The sequence below is a fragment of the Pezoporus flaviventris genome, unplaced genomic scaffold, assembly GCF_033815535.1.
Source record: "Pezoporus flaviventris isolate CSIRO_AGI_PZ_B2104156 unplaced genomic scaffold, CSIRO_AGI_Pfla_v1 ptg000041l, whole genome shotgun sequence".
NCBI classification, from domain to species: domain Eukaryota; kingdom Metazoa; phylum Chordata; class Aves; order Psittaciformes; family Psittacidae; genus Pezoporus; species Pezoporus flaviventris.
This window is the reverse complement of record NW_026892589.1, coordinates 8,669,621-8,691,296: the sequence shown is the minus strand read 5'-3', so window position 1 is coordinate 8,691,296 and position 21,676 is coordinate 8,669,621. Positions and strand designations below refer to the sequence as shown.

The window sequence follows — 21,676 nt, the reverse complement described above, 5'->3', positions numbered from 1 at the left end:
CTGGATTAACACTGGATTTTCCAGAGGTGTTGAGCACCCATGAGTTCAGTGGGAGCTCCAGCAATGCCAGTACTGTGGGCCTCAAAGAACAAGTACTCCCAAGATAAAGAATAGGAAAAGAGTATAGAATAAGCCTGTAAGAAGATCCGAGAGCAAAGGCAGGGTCATACTGTGATCACACGGGCTTCTCTAATCCCACTGTAAGTCTACCTCTGAACATATATGCATTCTGTATTTAATTCTGGGCCAACCCAGAGCAGCTCAAACTCCACGGGAAACCACAGCAAACAGAAATTGTCTGTTGTCTTACATCCTTATCAGGCAGTCGGAGTGCTCATACCAGCAAGGAACTCTGGTTCTTCACAATGCTGAAAAGAACAGCATCTTCCAGATGAAAAATAGATAATCCAAGTTACACATAAGCTCCTCACACACATAATTATATAATGCACCCCTATGTACAAACACCTGCTGACTTCAAGCAGACTTTTAGAAAAGCACGACATAGGAATAAACACACAGGACCTAAGAGAAACCACACACGTGCTGCAGGCCAGATCCTCTGCTCCCAATGCTCCTGCTTCAACGGACTTCACAGCTTCAGGGATGCTTTGCTAACACGCGTCATCTGAGGTTCAGACCCAGGATACTTTTCAGTTCTTAATCAGAATGGCTGTCCTACAGCTTGTTAACACCTCCTATCCCTCCTCCCACACAAATGTCACTTGTCCTGAATTTGTTCAAAAGTACAAATTTCCTAACTGACAGGAGCTGCACTGGAAAGTGTCTCTCTCAAATTCTGCCCTGTCCAAGCGGGTACCCAAATACCCTGACTTGTGGGTTCTTTTGAGATAAACCTTTTCTTCCTCTTCACCATCACTATTAAAATTTTTACTTCAATAAAAAATGAAGACATAATATTAAAAAACAATTTTTTTGCTCCATTTCACAAATCAGATTTTTTTTTTTTTTCCCCTTGCAAAGACTTAAGGAAGAGTCCTCATAAGATATATATGAAAGACAACACGGTCTCATCTTCTAGATTTTATGGCTCAGTGGGTTTAACACTGCATTTTAGTCTGGCTGTACCACTGTCAGGTACCGCAAAGTAAAAACTTAACACAGAAATGTAAGAATAAAACCTGTGTAATCTGAGATCTTATTCTGCACGTGTTTTTACACACTACCTCACATTTCACTGATGATACACATTCATCAGACGCAGACAAGCAGATCTACTGACATTCATAATTCTTCACTGAGGCCAATGGAGGAGTATTTAATGCAGGATGCTTTTCCTGTAAATAAGTGTTCCAAGAGCTGAAAAAAAAAGCCCTAAATTTCATACTCCCTTTCTTGGTCTCTAAGAGGAGAGAGAAATTCCCATCTGTTCTACCTGACATCTCTATCAGCATTCCTGTTTTCCAGGGGAGGTTTCAGACCTGCAGCCCCAGCCAGAATGGAGAGAATGCAGCATGAACGCCTGCTGGAGAGTTAAAGATCAGCTCTTAGGCTGCCAAATCTGAATAGCTCTTTTCTGCACCACTGAAAAGCAATGAGGACGCTTCAGTGAACACTCTAGGTTGTTTAGGTAGATGAATAGTCAAAGTTGCTTTTCTGGCATGTCCTCTTGTATGTACGCTGGCACCGTCCCACGAAGCTGAAAGGCGCACATGGCTTATGTTGCACACTTCTCTCTCCACTCAGATAATATTAGCTCACTTTTTGTATCTAAAACGTGTATTGCATTAAATTACCAAGTGGATTGATCCTAAGTGATGGTAGAGGCTTTTCACGAGAAAAAACTCCCTCAATAAACACATGTACTTTTCTTTGCATTTGCATAAGTAAAACTTCCAGGTCAAACTTACCACGGTTCCTGGCATGCTGTAATGAGCCATGTCCTGAGCAGGAGGGATAGGCTGAACCCTCCGGGGGGAGAGACTGCACAGGAGAAGGAGTGCAAACGTAATTTCACTTGAGCACTTCTCTCACTAGAAGGAGAGAACCATCCAAAGAGCCACCTGAGCTTGAACAGGGATGCGTGGAGTTTGCTGCTTGCAGAGATTGGCTTGTTAACAGGAAAACATTAACAAGGAGCTTTCCCATAACCATGTCTGTGTTACAGAGTACTTGGGATAATCAAAGTCAGTAGAAGAATAGGAGGAAATCAACTTCCTTTTTCCTTTAACACATCTTCTTGAGAATCCGTTGCTAACAGCCACAACAGCAAATGGCACCACATACTGCAGTATAAAATAAGAGCTGCAAAGTACTATCCACAGACCTGGGGATCTTGATCTTTAGCTCTTCTTAGTTCATTAAAATACCAGTTTTCTATATTTATAAAGCACTGCCAACTTCAGGGATAATGCATAACGATGGGATGTGTGTGGCACAATCTGATGGATACTCAGTATTTCAGGTCCCCTTTCTCATGTCGGGCTGTCTCTGTCTCTCTGGTCTATTGAAATCTTACGATTAAATCCTCTTACTCCACTGCTTCCTTACTGATACTCCCCCTTTGTCTGGCAAAATTTTAATTACTATGGTACTGCATAACTCCACTCAGTGTTCTGATACTACCACTGTGATAGGAGCAAAAGCAATTCCTAAGATAGAATGCAAGTATAATACTCTATCATTATGTCTTCTTTATGGCTCCTAGTACCCTCTTTATGGCTGCTAATATACTGTGGTCTCTGTCTTTCTCTTACTGATTTCTGCTCTCCTCCACTAAATGTGTCCTTTTCCTTACTCAGAGATATAACACCCCATCTCTGCTATCTCTCTTTCCTGCTCCCAGATATAATGTAGTGAAGTTCTCTTCCCCTTGTCAAGTTATTCTTTCCCATCTCTCAAAGACAGGAGTCTATATAATGCTCTACATCTTCTGCAACACAATTAGCAGCCGGGAGGCAACGGTCTGTACTCAGTGTTACCGTGTGTTGCTTAAAGCACAGTGGGTGGACCTAATACAAAAGTAAGAGCAGGAACACTGAAATCTTCAGAAGACCGAAGGGAAAACTGAATTAACAAGCTTAAATATACCCCCAGAGGGGAATGCACAGGAGCTTTTCATACCTATTGGTTCTGCTGGGTTGCTAACTCCTCCTGACATTAAGTACAGTTAAAACCAGACATGGTTCTACTGCAGGGCAGGTAGAATTTTACATGTGAACTGTACTCATACATTATCATGTAATTTTAACTTAAAATTCCATTTGAGAATCAACAGTACTGGCCTCTCAGTCCTCTCCACTTCTGCTCTCACAGCAGCAGTATCGGTTCATGTTATCAGAAGCCTTAAGGGGAACAGGTCAGTAGAAAATCTCTGCTCTGCGCTACATTTCAACACCTGAGAGGCAAAAAAGCAGCAATTAAGCACAGCAAAATAAATAATTCAATAGTTAATTTGACCTGCCAGGTTGTGGAGTATTTCTTTATAATCTACCGGATTGTATTTTAGTTTACAAGAAGTGTCCCTAGAGAGTAATGCTGTGAAAGCCCATAAAACGCCATAAAGCAGTGAAAGGCAAAGGGTCACTCACAAACGGGGCAACTATTATTTAAAGAAGAGGGTTTTTTGATGTCAGTGTCCTGCGTATTTCATGAGAAAGTGATTAAGTCCTTCGATGATTCTTTATGAATTAATCTGCCAACTGCTTAGGCAGGTAAAGCAGCCATAGATTGGAAGACTGAAATTGCACTGCTGGTACTTGAATTTTAGATGGAACACAAACCAAACAGAAAGCTAATGCTCTGTTCTGTGGTAAAGGAATTGGCTTCTTTTTAATTGCCTCGCAAATAACGCATAGACAGCTTTGAGTGGGAGCAATCCATGTGGCCTCTGAAGACATGAATATACATTGAGAACAGGGGAAATATTAATGCAAGATGAGACTTAATAGGAGAACAGAACAGCAGTACTTTAGCAAGATACTGCCGCATTACTACTGCGTTTATAGGGTTATAGAGTAGGGGTAATGTTAACCTGGTGGGAAAAAAGAAAGCTCTCCAGATGGAAGGATTTCCAGCCCTCCTAGTAAAAGACGAGATGGAAATTGAGATGACAGGCACTGCATGTGCACAGGTGGATAGAACTGAAACTAGGGGGACACAAGCAGAACAAGGTATGAGATGGCTGTCAGAGGTGGAGGGGAACAACAGCAGCAACACAAGAAGGGAACTCTGAGCCTCCACATATGGCTCTGAAACAAAGGGATCTGCAATGCTTCCAGGGAACGTTTGCTATTCTCATTCATCCTGTGTGGCTACTCCAGAAGCCAAGTGGTCTCACAGCAGCTTCACAGACTGCACTGAGACTTCAACGCACTTGTTGAAAGCAGAGTACACCAGGGAGGATGCAATAAATGCAAATGCTCTTACCTCTGACATGCACACACTGTTATTTACTGAGTAGTCTAGCATTCTGCCATGCTGATCTCAACCATTTCTGATCCTGATGCAAAGCAGTGAGGTTTAAGAAACTCTAGACCAACCTAAAAGCCACAATAAACCCCCTTTCATCCTTACTGACACCACTGCCTAGCTTCTCTGGGCAGATTACATCAGTAAGATCTCCATGTCTGTACAGAAGTGGTAATAAAATCCTCTGCAAGGGTCAGAAAACCTTAGCTTGGGCAGGAGAAGCACTGGAACAGCACCCTCAGCACACTCCCCCCCTCCCTGATCCTGTCCAATAGCTGATGTTACACTGCATGAACAGTTGCAATGATCTGAAATATCTAGCTTTAAAAGTAAATAAATAAATTAAACCAGCTCTTAAGCTTCCAGAAAATTACTACAACTGCTATTATGGACTTTCATAGTCCTGGGGGAAAAAACTCACGGTGAACATAAACCAGCTGCACTACAAGACTTATTTTATTGCATCTTCCATTTTATCAAGATATTCATGAAAATACAAAAATAAACACTCTCCTCCTCTGCAATTAAGTTTATCTCTGGTTGTAAGTACAGCTATTTTTAGTTTTAATTTGGGGATATCTCCCAGAACTGCAGAGCATAATCAGCTCCACCATAACCCTGCATCATCAGCATCAAAGACAAGTCTATCTTTGGAAAATACACATTTTACACACTGAAGGTCCCAGCAGCCCTTTTCCAGCTGACAATGCACACCAGTTGCTCCAGTCCCGACTTCCAGTAATGCCAAACATCGGCCACTAAGTGGTGCTACAAAGATTTACTCCAGCTGCAGATCTGGCCCATTAAGCCCAAAACTGCACTTGGCGCAGCTGATACTGCTCCCTTGAGAAACAAAGGGGATGAGGAAAGGCGTGCTCATTTCAAGCCCCATTAAAAATGCAGGAAATAATTCAATGTTTCCCTCAAATGAAATGCAAAGAAAATTTATGAGGAAATCAGACTGGTATTCAAGTTTCTAAGAAGGAATTGTAGAAAATGACAAGAGATTAAAAAAAAAAGAGTAACTTGCAAGCATGCATCTGCCACCAGCCCAGAGCCTCTTTAATGGTGTCTCCCCATTTGACTGCTTTGGAGGTTTTGGATTCACTGCAGTTTATACTACTTCTCTCTCCACTGAGCTGTACCAGAGCAGGCACAACAGCCTCCCTATGGATCTTGCAGCCACTGCAAAAGATTGTCAGAAATGCTGCAATAATCAAGATCATTATTCAGAAGTAATTGCTAATGTGATAACAGCAGCCTACAGCCTCATCCCTACAGTTATTCAGCTTTCCTGTTGCTGAGCAAATCTCTTTCACAGCCTTTGAGATAAAGAGCATGGTGCAACAGTAATGCTCTCCCTGTGGGAACAGCCAACAACTTACCAGCCAATGTTGAACTCAACGTGAGCATCAAAGAACCCAACAACAGGAGATGTTGCTGCTTTCCAGCCTTGGATTCTGGCTCGAATCAGCCCTTCTCGTTTGTTATTGCGCACTATTTTCACCAGCCCTGGGTATCTTTTATTGACATACTGGTCCAGATTAAATTTTAGCTCAACTGCAAGACAAAAAAGCCCAAATAAATATTCAGAATGAGAAAAGCCCTGAAACATTATGTTTTACTTTCATTTATTCTGCAGCCGAAAGGGAAAGACATCCTGAACTATTCCTAAGCACTTAGTCTCACCGATGCAAACCAAGTACCACAGCTGTGGCATGGACTAGTGCCAGGGGGCTCAGCTCAGAGAGACCTGCACAGGTTTAATCTCATAGATTTGAGTATTGTTTTGAAGGGGTATTTTGTATAAATATCATTCAAGGATCACTATTTTAACTCTCTGATTATTTGCATTAGGGTACAACTGGCCTCTGGAAGAGCAATTCTGACCTTATGGCACTGTAACGGTCTGCAATTTTTTACGGTCTGGTGGTTTGTTTTTCTGATTTATGCTATTCATTAAGAGTTTGAAAAATAACCTCAATGGATTTTGGGTCAAGACCTAATTCAGCTCACAATTAATCTGCCTTCATTTTAAAGGTTTACCCTTAAATATAATTAAGACTCCTCAATACTAGGCATCTTCCGCATTGAGCTAAATGGATATTGAAGATTTCAAATAGACTTCTCTTTTGTTCATTTTCAGGCATTCAACCACAGATGGAGCAGAACTCATTCACTCCTTTATTCAGCTTAATTTCAACAGGCTTATGAACGGGCGAATTACCAAAATGCTCTATTTTTTTAAATCTATCTAGTTTGGTAATTCATTTACACAGCAGCTTATTCATAATGAGGCTTTTACTCAAATATATTTATTAGGAAAACTAGTAGAAGCTTCCAGGACATTAGAAACCTCATCCTTCTGATCTATATTACACAGTAGAAACATTATCAGTGAAATCAAAGACCTCCTAAATCGCCAGCTATCTAGAAGAATGACAGAGAAAAGCCATATAAGAGTTCACTGAGAAACAGTGTGTCCAATTCTCCTCTGTATCAGACTGACTCAAACACTTTGCAATCTCACAGAATTACTCCATAGGTTACACTGCTGTAACCAAAAGCAGAACTGGACAAAAAAATTCTTAAACCTGTAGGTTTGGGATTTTATTTTTGTTTGGCACTTATTTTTAGTGATTTGTTCTCTCAACCCTCCTTTCTCTTTGGGGATCTGGAAGAGAAATGGCAACTTCAAACTGAATGATTTAAAGCTGTTCATCTGTGGAGGAATTGCTAAACTTGAGCCTTATTTTAATAAATATGATTTGAGAAGACACATCAGTTGCAGAAGCGTAAGGTATAACAAGTTAAATCACAACAACACTGCTAGTCACTGTATCCTGAAAGTTCTTCAAACCTTCCCGACCTGTGAAATGAGTTGATCAGCACCCTTATGCTCCCCAGTATTTTGATTTTTGGGTGCTGTGACAGAAGCCCTGTTTTCACATTAATGACTGAGATAGCCTGAAATAGGCATGTACTTTGTGCCCATTCTGTTTCATTCTCATAGTCTTAATTTACTCCCTAGCTCAAAATTGAAGAATCTGTTGCTGCACTTTTCCTTGGAAGCAGAATTTCAACTTTTAGTCTATTACTGATGATATTCCTCTGGATCTGAAAATGTAAGTGTCATTTCTAGATGAAGATTCCCCATACAAATGCCATTCATCCTGTGAAGATTCCAATGAAATCAGCAGGGTTTATCCACATCATGATTACTTGTTATACAAATAGTTCGTATTTACTCACAACTTTGTGTAAATGGCTCAATCAACCTTCTCATCAACAAACTCTTGTAAATTCTACTGACTTCAATAAGAGGTATGTTAATTTACACCATCTTGTGAGCTCGCCTGTTAGCCATAAATCAGTGTTGCATGTATGACCTTCCTCCGCCGGCTGTTTAAATGCAGAATGACTCAATGCTGCCGCACCCCAACATTAAAGAAGGAAAGGCATTTCAGCAAGTAGTGACCAAACTCCGTTTGGATCCCATTAACCACACAGTATTTACAGAAGAAGTTGCTTGTGCTCACCATTGTCACTGTTGTCATCCACCAGAATGATCTCCTTGAGCAAGTGTGATGGCGTGTGATTCACAACGCTGTGCACAGAGCGCAAGATGACAGACAGTGCCTCATTTACAAATATAAAGACCACAGAGATCTGGGGCAGGTCGTTTAGGTAGGTCATTTGTTTGCATCTGGGGAGAAGAAAGAAGTGTTAACCAAGCAGCCACTGGGAGGTAAAAGAGACTGAAGAGTGTCTTCTCCTCATCACTGTCCAGCATTTAGGGACTTGCCGGCTTTGTTCTTTCTAACCCCAAAGATGGATGTACTAAAGCTCAATAGAAGCAACATAGGTAGAAGCAGCAGCCTCAGTGAAAATCAAAGTGTCTGCATGCACACAGACTTGCAGCAGCTCTCATTCTCTGGAAGGTTAAAAGCATCTCTTGGAAACCAAAGGAATACCAGCGAGTTTGCTAGGAAACAATCTGGAGCAAGCCCACAACACCACAGCCTATCTGTGCTCCCAGGAGCACCATCAGAAGGTCTGCTCTTAACTCATAATTAGAGCTCATGCTTTTAAAACCAGGACCCGCTCAAGCAACTTTTGCGTTTGCCCACACAAAGAGCACTCGCCACCTTTCCCATTCTGCAGTTTGTGCAGCAGAACAAAGGCAGGATGTTTGTTGTACAGACACACACTTGCCCCAATATTTGTAAAGCAGATCTGCTCCATCTGAGATGTCACCCTGGCAGGTACCTACATCCCGAGAGTCACAATTTGTTTTTGCACTTGCTCACTGATGCATACATGTTGCAATACACTATTATGAGTAGAAAAATGGAGGCCTGGAGAAGTTACACAGCACAGAGCAGAGCCTCTGCTCCCAAGCCCCCAGCCCATTTCCCCCGTAACACCACACTGCCTTATTTAATAGAATTCTCTCCCACTAGCTAAGATACTAACTTTAAAAACGTGTTCTCACAGTCAAAATCCATCCAGAATTACCATAGCAATTACTGAACCTGCTCTCTGAAACACTGCTAATGATATCACAGGAAATGACTTTTCCTGCTCTTATCAAACTTTCTGACCTCTTTCTCATTACTTTGGCATAACAATCCCTTTCCCCCCCCACTGTTGGCAGTCAGGGGCATGAGGAAGGTGACAAACGCTTGACTGGTGGGTAACCTCTGGAAATCAGTTATGAATTCTAGCAATTATCCATAATTCCTATTCAGCCCAACTCTATTTGCTCAGAGACTCAAGTACCTGTCACTCAGTGTTACCCCAGCTACTTGCTGGGGGCCAGTACCATACAGAGGACCACTGTGTAGAACTTCTGGGTAAGCAGCATTCTTTTACAGTCTAAAAATAAACCTGGAACAAGGACAGAGATTTCCAGGAGGTGAATGCTCTGTCACCACCTCCTTTTTGAATGCGATTTTCCTCTTGACCACACCAACACATCAAAGAAGTCCATCAGAAATATGTCACTAGCAGGAAAGAGCCATCGGTTAGAAACATGGACCTTGCAAGGTTTCCCTTGATGAGGGGCGTCTTTGATCTGATAGCTATTTGCTTCAGAGCTTCACTTGTATCAGCAGGACACAGCAAATTGCCTATCAGTAAATCAGACTGGTACCCAAGGAGTGGGTGCATTGCTTGAAGTGAGGCAGAGGAGGGATCCCACCCCAGGTCATGCATCCTGGTGGGGTCCTGCATCAGCACTCAGAGCTAGCACAACACAAGGAAACCTAAGCAACCATGCAGCCAAAGTCTGGAAACAGCAAGGCAGAGGAGGAGGAAGTACAGCAAGAATGAGAGTGCAGTCAAAGCAGCAGCTGCAATGTGGAGGAACAAGCAATCAAAGAAAACACAGGATGAACACAAATGTCAGAGGCATCTGGGGAAGGACCAAAGTATTCTGCCTAGGAAAAGACAGGGAAGCACTGAAATAGTACAGGACTCAGTGGATTAGGCTGTGCTTCCTTTATCTTCTGATTGCAAACTTTTGCTGAACTCTTCTGGAGTAAGAGGTATTTGTTTTATTGGTGAGTGAACTGAAAGACCTGTGCACCCAGCCACTTGCTCCTGTCCAGACAGAAAGGTTGAGTGGAACTGATATCCAAGGCTTTTCCTCCACCCTCCCACTTAGGTTCTGAGATTTCTAACTCAAACTTTAAAACCAGCAGACCTAAAACAGAACCTCCACTTTTGATTTACTTCTTTGTCACACTAAAACAATGCATTATTATCCTGACTCCATGTTCTCACTGGTTCACAAGACTTCCCAAGCCTTGGTTCTCAATGCTGACTTACAATGATTGTAGTTAGGCTTTAGATAAAAGGCTGTTTTGAAATTGTTATCCCACCTAGGTTAAGACATTCCTATCACTTCTCATTGCAACCTCCCTTCTGTCAGTTGTCCCCTTTCCCTGTTAGCAAGACATAGCTGAAAAACTGCATTCTGTCTGCATTTGGTAAGAGCACTTCAACCATTACATATTAGAATACCTTGGGTAACTGCTGCAAGAGGAACACCTAAATGGGCAAAGGCCAACCTCAGGATTTAGCAGGGGTTTAAAAGCTGTCATATTTTTATTTATCACAGCAAGGATGAAGAGCAGCAAAAGCAGTCGCCCGGCTGAGCACACGTTTCAAAGTACAGCAGTGATTTAGGAGTTTATTTCCTGCAGACTTCCAGTCAACCTTGAACTCCCAGCTCCTCAAGTCACTTCAGAAAATGAGATGGATGTGCTGAAGTAGTCAGGAGAAAGTATTGGTCCACTGTCAAACACTTCTGATGATGTCTGAGAGCACGAGCAACCCCAGTCAAGGGGCCTTTCCTTAAAAGTGACTGGGTGCTTAAGTGCTTTGCTGGATTGCTGCCCAAGTACTTCCCAATGTATTCTGTAATTAGATACCAGCTGCAGCAATTTACAGTTAATACTTCCTTCATTCCAAGAAACTCTAACCAGCTACTGACACTCTGAGGCAAACAGTGACATCAGCAAGTCACACGCAAGAACTCACCATCAAAGCACAACCACCTTTGCTTGGGCAGATGCTGACAACAGACCAAGTGCACTGCAGTGGGACATTCAGTCCCTGTGCCTGTATGTAAGGCTGAGAAAGTCAGAAGTGTCAGGAGGACACATTAAGTCCTCTGTGGCACAGCCCTTGATCTTGGCCCTGAAGCATGGCAGCAGGAATAAGTTCATTCCAGAGAAGTTCCAGGAAAAATGTAAGGCTAGAATAAGCCTACTGACTTAATAAGGCATAGAGCATCCTCTCAGAAAATGGATGGTGCAGCAGCCTGAAGAGAGAGGGAGACCATCAGGCAAGAAACCAATGAGCTAATGATAGAGGAGCTTAACACAAGACTAGTCACTTTTAGTCATTCTTTTGAGAAGCAAAGTAATCAGGAGGTGAAGACATCAAACCGTATGAAAATGTGCCCAGGTGTTTAAGGCAGACCGTCTTGGGGGGCAGAGGCACCAGCACTATACCCAGCACCCTGCCAGGAAGGGAGCTGGGTACCATCAGGCTCTCCACTTCCCTGCACTAGGTCTGATCACATTATGAGCTGTGGCAACCGGGAGGAAGTTCAATTACATTAACTGATAGCTGAAACTTGGCCTCATTAACACCTGCCTAACACTTCTGAGTTCAGGAAGAATTTAGAGCATACATTTGACCTCTGTGGTAACTAACGATGGCCTAAGCTGGCCAGGCATAGCTCACATTTAATATTACTCTGAATCTACATTAGTATTATGAACTGTCACCAGGTCTCACAGTGTATAACCAGCAAAGAACTTCAGGCCTGCATGAGAAGCAGGCAGATGCTCTCTCTACAGGCAGAGGGGTCTGCTGCAGAGAAACACACCACTGGATGCATCTAGGATTACTGATTCCAGCAAAGGCTGATGATGCCAGAGCTAATCATTTCCAAGGACCAGCTGAGGATGGATAAGACCTGATATGTGAAACAGCCCTTCAGGCACCTTTCATGCAACATGCCAAGCATCAAACCTGCGGCATCCGGCTGCTGTCTTGGGAAGAGTCTTTGAGCGCTCTTGCTCTGTATTTGCTACTGAAGATCTTGGCTGGCAACCCAGAGGTATTTCCTTTGTTCGCGAGTGAGACCTTGATGTCAGATCATTTTTCTCTATCCTGGAGATGATTTTCACTCTCTTTCCCTTGCATTGAACCAGTTCCTTAAATGAACATCTCCCAACCAGCCCCCTGAGCCTAACTGCAAGCACTGTCTATGCAGGCATATGAAGGAAAACAGGAAAGGCACTTCAGCTGGCAGACCAGAACCTTGGGAAAAATACCAACACACAAAAAAGGTCAAAGGTTAGAAACTGGGGCACTGAGAAAACAAAAGCTTCTCAGATGCACATGAGCCTGCTCATGGCAGCCCTGTGAGCTGGTAGGGAATAAAGGAAGGGAGTTTTCTTTGTCTGAACCTTCATTCCTCGATAGATGTATTTACTCTATTTGTGTCTGATCCAGCAGAAACCTGGAAGTCCTCTATTTATCAGAGCTGGGCTTATAGTCCATTTGAGTTGCACTGTTTTTTTTTTTGTGGAGGACTGACGCTACAGCCATGTGGGTAGTTCAGTGCATTACCAGGGGAAAAAAAACATCTTTCCTGCTCTCTTTCTGCCTTCTCTCTTGTCTGCATAGCTGCTAAGCTCCCAAAATTAGTTTTGCTTGCAGTCCTTAATCTACCGAGTTTGGAAATGGATTAGGAAATGCATTTAGAGATTCCTGACAGCTTTGCCCTTCAGGAAAAAAATGCAAACAAAATTAAAGCTGCTTCATGAATCTTTAAAGTATTTAATACAAGATATTTTCAATTTTCAAATCAAGGTTTTCCCAATGAACCACTGGGATGGAGATGACCGTGGGTTTCTCTCCTTCACAAACCTCATGAAATCACCGGGCATGAAGAAACCTCTTCTGCAGCTCTAGCACAAAAAAAACCCAACATGCTTCATACCTTGAAAGCTGCAGAATGGCCTGTGATTGTGTTTTATAGCCACAGCAGGAGAATAGAGGTGAAACAGCACTTCCTTGGGTACATGATCAATGAAAGGACAAAGATAAATGCTAAAAGGATTATTGAATCCTTGCTTGTTAATGCTAACAAATAGTACTTTTAATCACCAGGCCAATGTATATTTTGAACCCAGTTAAATCAAAGGCTCAGAGTAATCTTATATACATGGTTACCTCTTAGTAGCTAAATGCTGCTGTGACTCCATAGGCACAGCCGATTTACAACAGCTGAATCACTACATCTAGCAGCCAATTCAGTGCCTGACTTCTTTCCTCAGAAAACCACTGAGGCTTTGCAGCCAGTGCTGGATGTAATAGTAACTTTTCAGATGCAGAAAGGAACGCGCATTACGTTCTTATTCCACATTGGCACAATAGTGAACAGTGAAAATATGACAAGCTGGAAACATCTCCTTCCCTAGCACAGGATTCAACTGCTGACCAGTCCATGGCAAAAGCAATGACAGGCTCCAAAACTGATTAGCTTCATGGACCATCAATCTGTCAGACAGACAGCTCCAACTCCTTCCTAATTAATTCTCCTTTTCAATAGAAGGTGTTAACTGTATTATGCTGTAACATTCTCTTTCTATTAATGATGGATTTTTCTGCCCTACCCAAAAGGATAAAAAAACCCAAACAGTAAATTTGTGAGTTGAAGACTTACACTCACTAATAATATAAATACACCTGTGAACAAGAGAGCAGAGGTACAGAACACTGATGCTCTATGTATCCTGAGAGAAGCAGCCTGCTGTATTTTCAACTAAGGTAAAAAGAGAAGTGACAGTTGTTTTTAAAAAGCCTACAAACGGTGGTATCAGAAGATACCTTTAAAGCATGGCTATTTCTTCACAGTCTGTGTTGCTTTATGGAACACCTTCCGCTTTGATTTCTCACAGAGAATAAAAATCCACACCTTCCTTTGCCCTGAATTTATCTGGAGAAGTGCAGATGCAGGACACAGTGCAATTCTTGTTGGTGCTGTAGGCCTGGTAGTCTAGGCAGCTTCAAAAACCCATCAACACTGATGACCAAAGGATTTGCATGGGAATTCCCTTCCGTGAGTGACAGCTAAAGAAACTGGGGTAGTTCTCCCTCCACCTCTGCAAGTACTCTAACACTCCTGCTGGTATTTGGGCATTCAGCATTAACACTGACTTCCTGCATGCATTGATTTTTTGGGGGTCCTCAGCAAAAGAAAGCATTTGTCAAAGCAATGAAAGCCGATTTTGAGCTCTATTGCCTGATTCTTCTTGAAAGAACAAACAGAATGACAGGTCTGCAAAAATTAAATATGATGCCCAAGAAATGACTGCCCTTTCTACTGCTCCAGAGACCATCCTCATAGCGCGTGTTGTTTAAAACACCCCTCTGTCAGGACTTACAGCCTGTAAATGGTCAGCTTCCCTGAATAACTTCCAGCTGACCTCCGTTGCTCCCCTGGCCACGTTCCATGCAGCACGTCCCTGAAGCTGTATCTGAAGAAAAACTTAATGAAAATGAAGACACCTTCTCAACTGTTTCCGAGCACAAAGTGCCTGTTCCCGCTCCCACAGTGTTTCAGTGCTTCATATTAGAGTCAGGCTAAGTCAACTAAAATAATCTGTTCTCCAGCTTTTCTGGTGCTCAGTGCTGTTGACGGTCATTTTCTGGCTTATAATAAATTGAGATCTTAAACCTACTCCATACTGTGGAAATTCCAGCAGCATTTTTCACATGCCTCCTTGATACGTTATTCCTTATTTTGAATCCAAAAGTCTCAGAAACAAGTCACTCGCATTCATCAGGAAGACATCAGGCCAAATCCTTGTTTCTGCGCTAATCTCAAACACTTCCTGTATCAAGGAAAAGTGTCTTTTAATATCAAGTGGAAACAAATCACTGCAATACGCCATGAATTTACCAGCACACATCTGGTCCTAGGAGTTTCCCACATTCCCAGGCTGAACACAACTGGACCTCACTGCCTGTAGGATGTGCAGCATGAAGAACATCTGCAGCCTTCTGAAAATAAATCTCTTTTCTGCCTTAGAACTCTCTATTATCTGTTCTTCTTCCTATGTGTCCTGGGTTCAGCAGTAGCAGTCATTTTTCTCCTTCCCCAGGAAGTTGCAATAATACAGACATGGGACAAGTGTTTCTTGAGAACCAGACACACACGTCTGTCCCTTTTCCTTTGGTTTGAAATTCCAGGCCAGCACAACCATGGAATTTCTTTGCACAAAAACTCCAACACGTTCCTATCTTTTGGGTTTTTAACACACTTCCTGCTCTATTTGCCTTCATCCCTCCCTTCTCTATGACAGATTATTTTATGTGTATGGTAGAGAGCCCTGAAAACTGTCAATCAGTGACTGATAGCACAATACATGCACATAGTTATATATGCAGCACAAAGATGGCCCTCTTACATTTATGATTATTAGACTCTTCAAAAGTAGCTGCCATACACATAAAGTAAGAGGCTTTATATTTCAGTGAGCTACTTCTGGCTTTCCTCAGGCAAACAATACCAGAAACATGCCATCTTGTCTAATACTAATACTGATTTATACATATAAAAATGCTAAAACTACTTCTAATCACTTTCAGAACAATCCCTTGTAATAACAAGAAAAACGGCTGAAAGCTCATGCTCAGATCCTTCTGGAGTAAAAAGTCCTTGCCTTTCTTTGGTAGCTTAACTTGAGTCACTAATATGTTTTGAAACACCATCTGTAAGAATTTTCCACTCTAGCCCCTAGTGTGCCCATTCAGATCTGCCAGTGGCTGTATGCATCCTGCATCACAAAGCATTAGGCTGAGTGGAAATTAATGGAGAACCTGAAATCTGCTTTCAAATGCTCTTCAAAAATCCCCAAAGAAAACATATCTCCCATGCGACTTCATTTTTAATGATGCTGCACTTAAGTTGAAGGCAGAGCCCAACTAAATTCCAAGTGACGCGTATTCTGCCTGATTTTAGCTGGTTGAACACAAATGGCTTATTTAGATTTGTCAAGTGATTCTCAAGATGTCTGTAAGATCCTGGTCCCTGTTCTAATTGGATTTTTGATTTGCATCCTTTCAAAGTGAAAACTAGACAAGAATTGTCTTGAAAAAAATAAACAGAAACATGGTCTTGCAAAGCTCTGCTTTGAGACTGGAGAGCTCTTTGAACTTGATGTGAAGTGAAATATAAACATCAATAAACCCCATGAAGTGATACTAAATAGAGGCAAAACTAAAGGCATTTTGCCAATTCACAATAGCAGTGCTTTGACTCGGAGTTCTTACCTGCAAAATACACTTAGAAAACACTACCTTTTGTGCAACTTTTGAAGCTTAATTCTAGAAACCATGCTGTCTGTGGAGGAGAGAGAGTATACTTTCATCTCAGCTCTTCACCAGAACTAAAACCTCATCTTTCTAGTGAGGAAGGTTCAGAAAGAGCCATTCAAGAAGCCAACAAATATTTTCTAGGGTGCATTCACAGCATGATGCATCCCAAAAAGGATCTTTATGGCAAAGGAAGAATTAATCCCAGCATGTGTGCAGGTGTGAGAAGGTAACAGAGCAGGTATCCAGAAGTGGACTATCTATCTTAATGCCACCTTCTCTGAAATGTCTCTCTCACTGCACTCCAAGCCCATGCAAGATGTAAGGGAAAAACAGTGGAATGGATGAAATCAAAGGAATTGTATTCAATAAATAATGTATATGAGTAAACTCACCATTTGCACAGAACAGTTTGCTTCAAGTACCCTTGAAGCTATTTGTTATTCAGATAACAATATGTAAATACAGAAAGTTATTCTTGATTGTTAAAGATTTTACTGCAAGTATATTAAAACTTCAAGGTACTTCTGTTTAACGCTGGCTCTCTCAATCCCTCACAGCAGGACAGAGGCTGAGCATCACAGTGTTATCTAGAAATGGAGGGCAATGAAAAAGTTGTCAAAGTAACTGCTGCAGAGCTCTTCACAGATTTCATTACAGGTTTGCTGTACGCTGCAGTAAGGAGGAGGACAGAAGACCGCAATCATTTTCCATGATTACTTCAGCTAACAATGTTTTTTATGGTCTTGGGAGGACATACAACAACGTTTGGCAAACAACCCTTTCTTTAATGGGCTCCAGTGTATTTCACAAGAGACCAGCTTTAATCTCTGGTCAAATCCTGTTATGCAGCAGGATGTTTCTTTCCACCTATGTACAAATACAGGACAGTTGGAGGAGTAAACAAGCAAACAGAGGTCAGTCATAAACTGAATAAATCCATACCCTCACTGCCTGGCAAACCACAGTGAGAAGCTCTTAATTTTGCCTCGTCCCAGCAGTTGTAAGGCTGGTTGTAGCCCAGAAAGGTGATGTTTCCCCGGAAATCACAGAACATGGTGTGCTGAGCTGATGCAAAAGCTGATTTGACTAACCAGCAACAGCCTTGAAACGTTTAAACAGTAGTCACAGGGGTTTTTTTCTTGCTTTAAATGATCAATTTCTATCAGAGTGAAAACAGACCAAGTTTATGATGTGTGCGAAGAATTATGGTTCAAACAGAGCAGTGTTCCAAGAACAAATGCATAAAGAACACTGATTTAGCACTGAAAATAGGAGCATTAAATCCATGATGTTTAGATGCTTTATATGGGATTGAGCAGAGAGCCTGGTGGTAGCAGCCGCGTGCTTATAAAAGGCATGTCACCAAGTCAAGCAGAGAGGACAAATGAAGGTGCACGGGCCACATGTATTGCCCTCGCTAGACAGGGGGTAGGGAACTGCCTGACAAACTAAACCTCTTTAGCAGCAGATGATAAAGCACATCCAAAGATCTCAGCAAACTTTGGGTCAGGACCCTGCAGGATAAATCACTGGGCAAAACCAGTGTGGTGCGAACAAGTCAGATCCTCAAGCGCAGATGGGACTTTACTCCTCTTTGCACCTTTCCTTTGTTCTTTGCGTATTGTAACTACTTTATGAAATGTCCTATTCGAGTAAAGCAGCTCAGCATCTCTTAACTTCACTGGGGTTACTCAGACACTTAAAACTAGGAACATATTTAAGTGCTTCATTGGACTGGAGCCTAATTACACTTTTATAGCTTCTGTTTAAATTAAAGGCCAGCTAGAGGTGAACAGCACAGTATTCAACAACTTCATGCATTCAGAAGTTACATGCTAACAACAGTTTCTTACCTCCTAATGATTTGGGGCGCTTTGGAAAACTCTTGCATTTTAATTTAATTCTGGTTACATTTAGAAATAAAAACATTTCCTAAAACTCCAGCCACATTTACTGTCTAGCACAGAGCTAGCATCTAGGGCACACACTTCATCGCAGCAAAACACTTCAACGTATGGGGGATTTTTACATTTTTGAGCTCTTACCCTAACTCAGAAAAACAGCTCAACATATGTTTTCTCTTCACTCAGGCTGACAGAAATCCGGCACACATCCTAGACCAGGCAAGGTGCTTCAGTGTGACTGTGAATGTGAGCAAGCCAAGGACACACGCCAGTCTTTTCCAGCCTCTGAGAACCTACAGCCATCCTAACACTTCAACACTCACACACTGCTCCTGCCCAATCTGCCTGCCGAGAACCTGTTTCCTTTTTCACTCTATGTTGTCTGGTGTTTTTTCCTACTTGCTCATAGACCATAGGCATTTTGAAGTCACATCTTCAGTGTTTGCAGATTGAAATGAATTTGCCATCAGAAACAAACCTAGGAGGGAGTGCTCTGCACTGGGGAAACAGGTTATTCCCATTAACTGTCTGGCCAGCCTGTGCTCATGACCATGCCCTTCTTCATCCCTCATTTACTGACAGACACATTCAACCTGTTCCATCCAATTTGCTCAGACCTGCACTTAGAGAAACTTTCCTCCCACTGCTTCCAGAGATTCCCAGGCAAAGGAGCTGAGTGCTCCTCTTTGAGCAAACAGAACACAAATTCCCCATCTCCCAGGTACGCCAAGGCAATAAGCCAATGAACTAGCTGTAGGTCATGCATTTGTTTTCAGGCAGCGTAGAAAAAACAGGAGCAAAGCTTCAATGTCATTTTTATCTTCAATATCATTTTTTATCTCCCTCTGGGAGAACTGTGTCCTAATGAAACATCCACGGAGGGGATGAAAGCTTACTCCAGTTGCTGAATGAGACAGCTGTTCACTTTATGGACGGAAATAACTCAGATTTATGCCCTTCCTCTGGAAGTTTAGGGGTACAGCCTAAGTTAGCAACAACACCCTGGGGTATTTTAGTGAACTGTTTTAATTATTATTGCTGCTATTAATATTCTACCATTAGTCAAGTCTGAAGTACAGTCTCTGCCAGAGAGGTGTGTTTCATGCTACCCTGGAGGCTAGCCCAGTGCTAGGTCATTTTGAAGACAAAATACATAAATGCGGACTAACAGAAGTCTGGGAACGTAGAATAAATAATATATTCATCCCTTGGAGCAAATAAGAAAATAAACTAATTAAGGAACTGTTTGACAACCTGAAGGCATCTCACAGGTAAAATGCAGCTCTGGAGGGCTTCATGTCTAGAAACTGAGAAACAGGGAGCTTTGTGCATAAGCCATGCACAGAGACAAAACCTCCTGTGATTTAAGGCTGCCTAATGCCTCACTGATAAATCCTGTCACACCACCACCCCAAAATTGTGGGTGCACTTCACAGACCAACGGGATTTGGATTTTGCCTCATGTCTGCATGACAACTGTATTCATTTTCTCTGTCAAATGCAATCACAGAAGGACAGATGTGTATATGCACTGGGTAGCCAGCTCTGCTGTTCTCCACTGAATGGCATCTTGTCATTGCTCGAGTGAACCCTACACAATATATAAGCTACATCATACTTGCCTACATAATTTCCCCAGGGAGCCTGCCTTTCCAACACCTGAGCTAGTTAAATGCTCCATCACAGTTCTGTGAAAAATGAAGTATTCCAGTTGTCTTCCCAGTGCTCCAAAGACCATTCCTCTCAATGCACAGAACCATCAAGAACCACAGACATCAGAAATCTGATTTTACACTACATTTTACACCCAGACCTCCTCCTGCTATATGCAGAGAATGGAGTTTTCACCACCTTGGAGTTCTGAGGCTCAGGAACACATACTGCACGATGCCTGCGTCACAAGGGTTATTTAACTGTGCCTGGACAGCCAAGAAATAGACAACAGCGATCAGCCTCATGCTGGCTTTACAAAGGAGGGAACAAGACACAGGCCTGGAGCTCCTGCTCCTCAGGGCTTGCACCATATTTCAAAGGAAGGCTTCAAGTGGGAACATTCATCTGCTGCAGGATGTCTTGTGGCCAAAAGGATGCAGGCCAAAACTGCTCAATGATTTCTTAAGACAGTCAGTTGGTTTGGCAGAAACTTAGGGAAAAGACTACATGGAAAGCAACTGTCCCTGGACCTCCTTTGGAGCTGCAGCCAGCAAGGTGACCTGGTTTGACTATGGGCTGGTTTTGAGACCACAGCGGAAGGTTTAGGAGCTATACAACAGAAACCAAGAGCTTTTCAGAGAGCTGGAGAAACAGAAAATAGAGGCCCCATACTTCAACATCAGGAAACCATCAAACAACTTAACTGACAGGTGCTGCTTCAGAGAAACAAAACCTTGGAAAGCATCTAGATCAAGCTAGATCCTCCAAGACAGAGAGCTTACATTTGCTAGCCTGTAGCTCTCAGGTGCTTCTGGCTCTGGCCAGTTTTAAGAGTCTCTCACTTTTATTAGCACTAAATTCACTCAAACCAGGAGATATGGGCAAAACAAGCAGGAACTGACACTATGAAAATGAAACACTGCATCAAGTTGGAGTTCACAATTCAGACAGAAGAGTAAATTGTCTGACATCTTGGCCTGTTCATGTTTTTATCACAGAGACACAAACAACAACAACAAAACCTCAATGTTATTTGACCTGAAACCTTGATTTTCTTAGACTACGAAACCTATCTAAATAAAACAGGAACCAAATCTAGCTAATTTATAGGCATTTGGAGAAAACAGGTATCTTGCAGTGTCAGCAGAACTAAATTTGCATGCACATTTGAAGAAAGAAAAGGGGAACATCCCTTCAAACTGCTAGAATTCCTTCAAAGCCATAAGAAGGATGTCAAGTGTAGTGTAACAGAAAGACTTGTAAGGAAACATAAAGGAAAAAGAAATATTGCCCTGCATTCATTGCCTGACTTGTTCTGTTACTTCTTTTTATCCTGTAAATGCAGTATCATGGAGTGTGACATAACATGACAGCTCAGGAATGTACAGGAATACCCTTTTCTCTCTGGACGTGATAGCAGGCAACAAACAGCCACAGGCCCAGGGGAGGGAAGCGAACAAAACTGAAATGCCAACACAGAGCTGCAGACAGCTGTTAAGTCATGGCTGCACCTCAGCAGTGCTTCTGCATTACAGAGCCATATTTCCCTCTGAAAGGACAGCATGCACCATGCGAAGGCAGCACCCCACCACTGCTCTTCTTACGGAGCGAATACTCCTGCTATGAAAATATTGTGGCTCTCTAGAAAACTGCTGCAGTCTCTAAAGCAATTGTGCTGAAGGCACCTGTAAATGTGCAGGTCACAGGAGACACATTTATCTTATGATGTGTAAGAGAAATGGAGGGATGCAAACCAGCTTTTTGATCACCTTTAATTTTCC

At 42.3% G+C, this 21,676-nt stretch overlaps 1 protein-coding gene across 4 annotated transcripts in view; it reads right to left on the bottom strand.

Annotated features, from left to right (window-relative positions):
• The window catches only part of GALNT9 (polypeptide N-acetylgalactosaminyltransferase 9), a 225,730-nt gene that overhangs the window by 78,782 nt on the left and 125,272 nt on the right, over positions 1-21,676 (bottom strand). For all 4 annotated transcript variants that reach the window (XM_061466120.1, XM_061466121.1, XM_061466122.1 and 1 more), the window contains 2 exons: positions 7,971-8,137; positions 5,817-5,991 (listed from right to left, as the gene is read on the bottom strand). In XM_061466120.1, the coding sequence (XP_061322104.1) occupies positions 5,817-5,991; positions 7,971-8,137 (342 nt within the window). The remainder of the gene's footprint in view (positions 1-5,816; positions 5,992-7,970; positions 8,138-21,676) is intronic.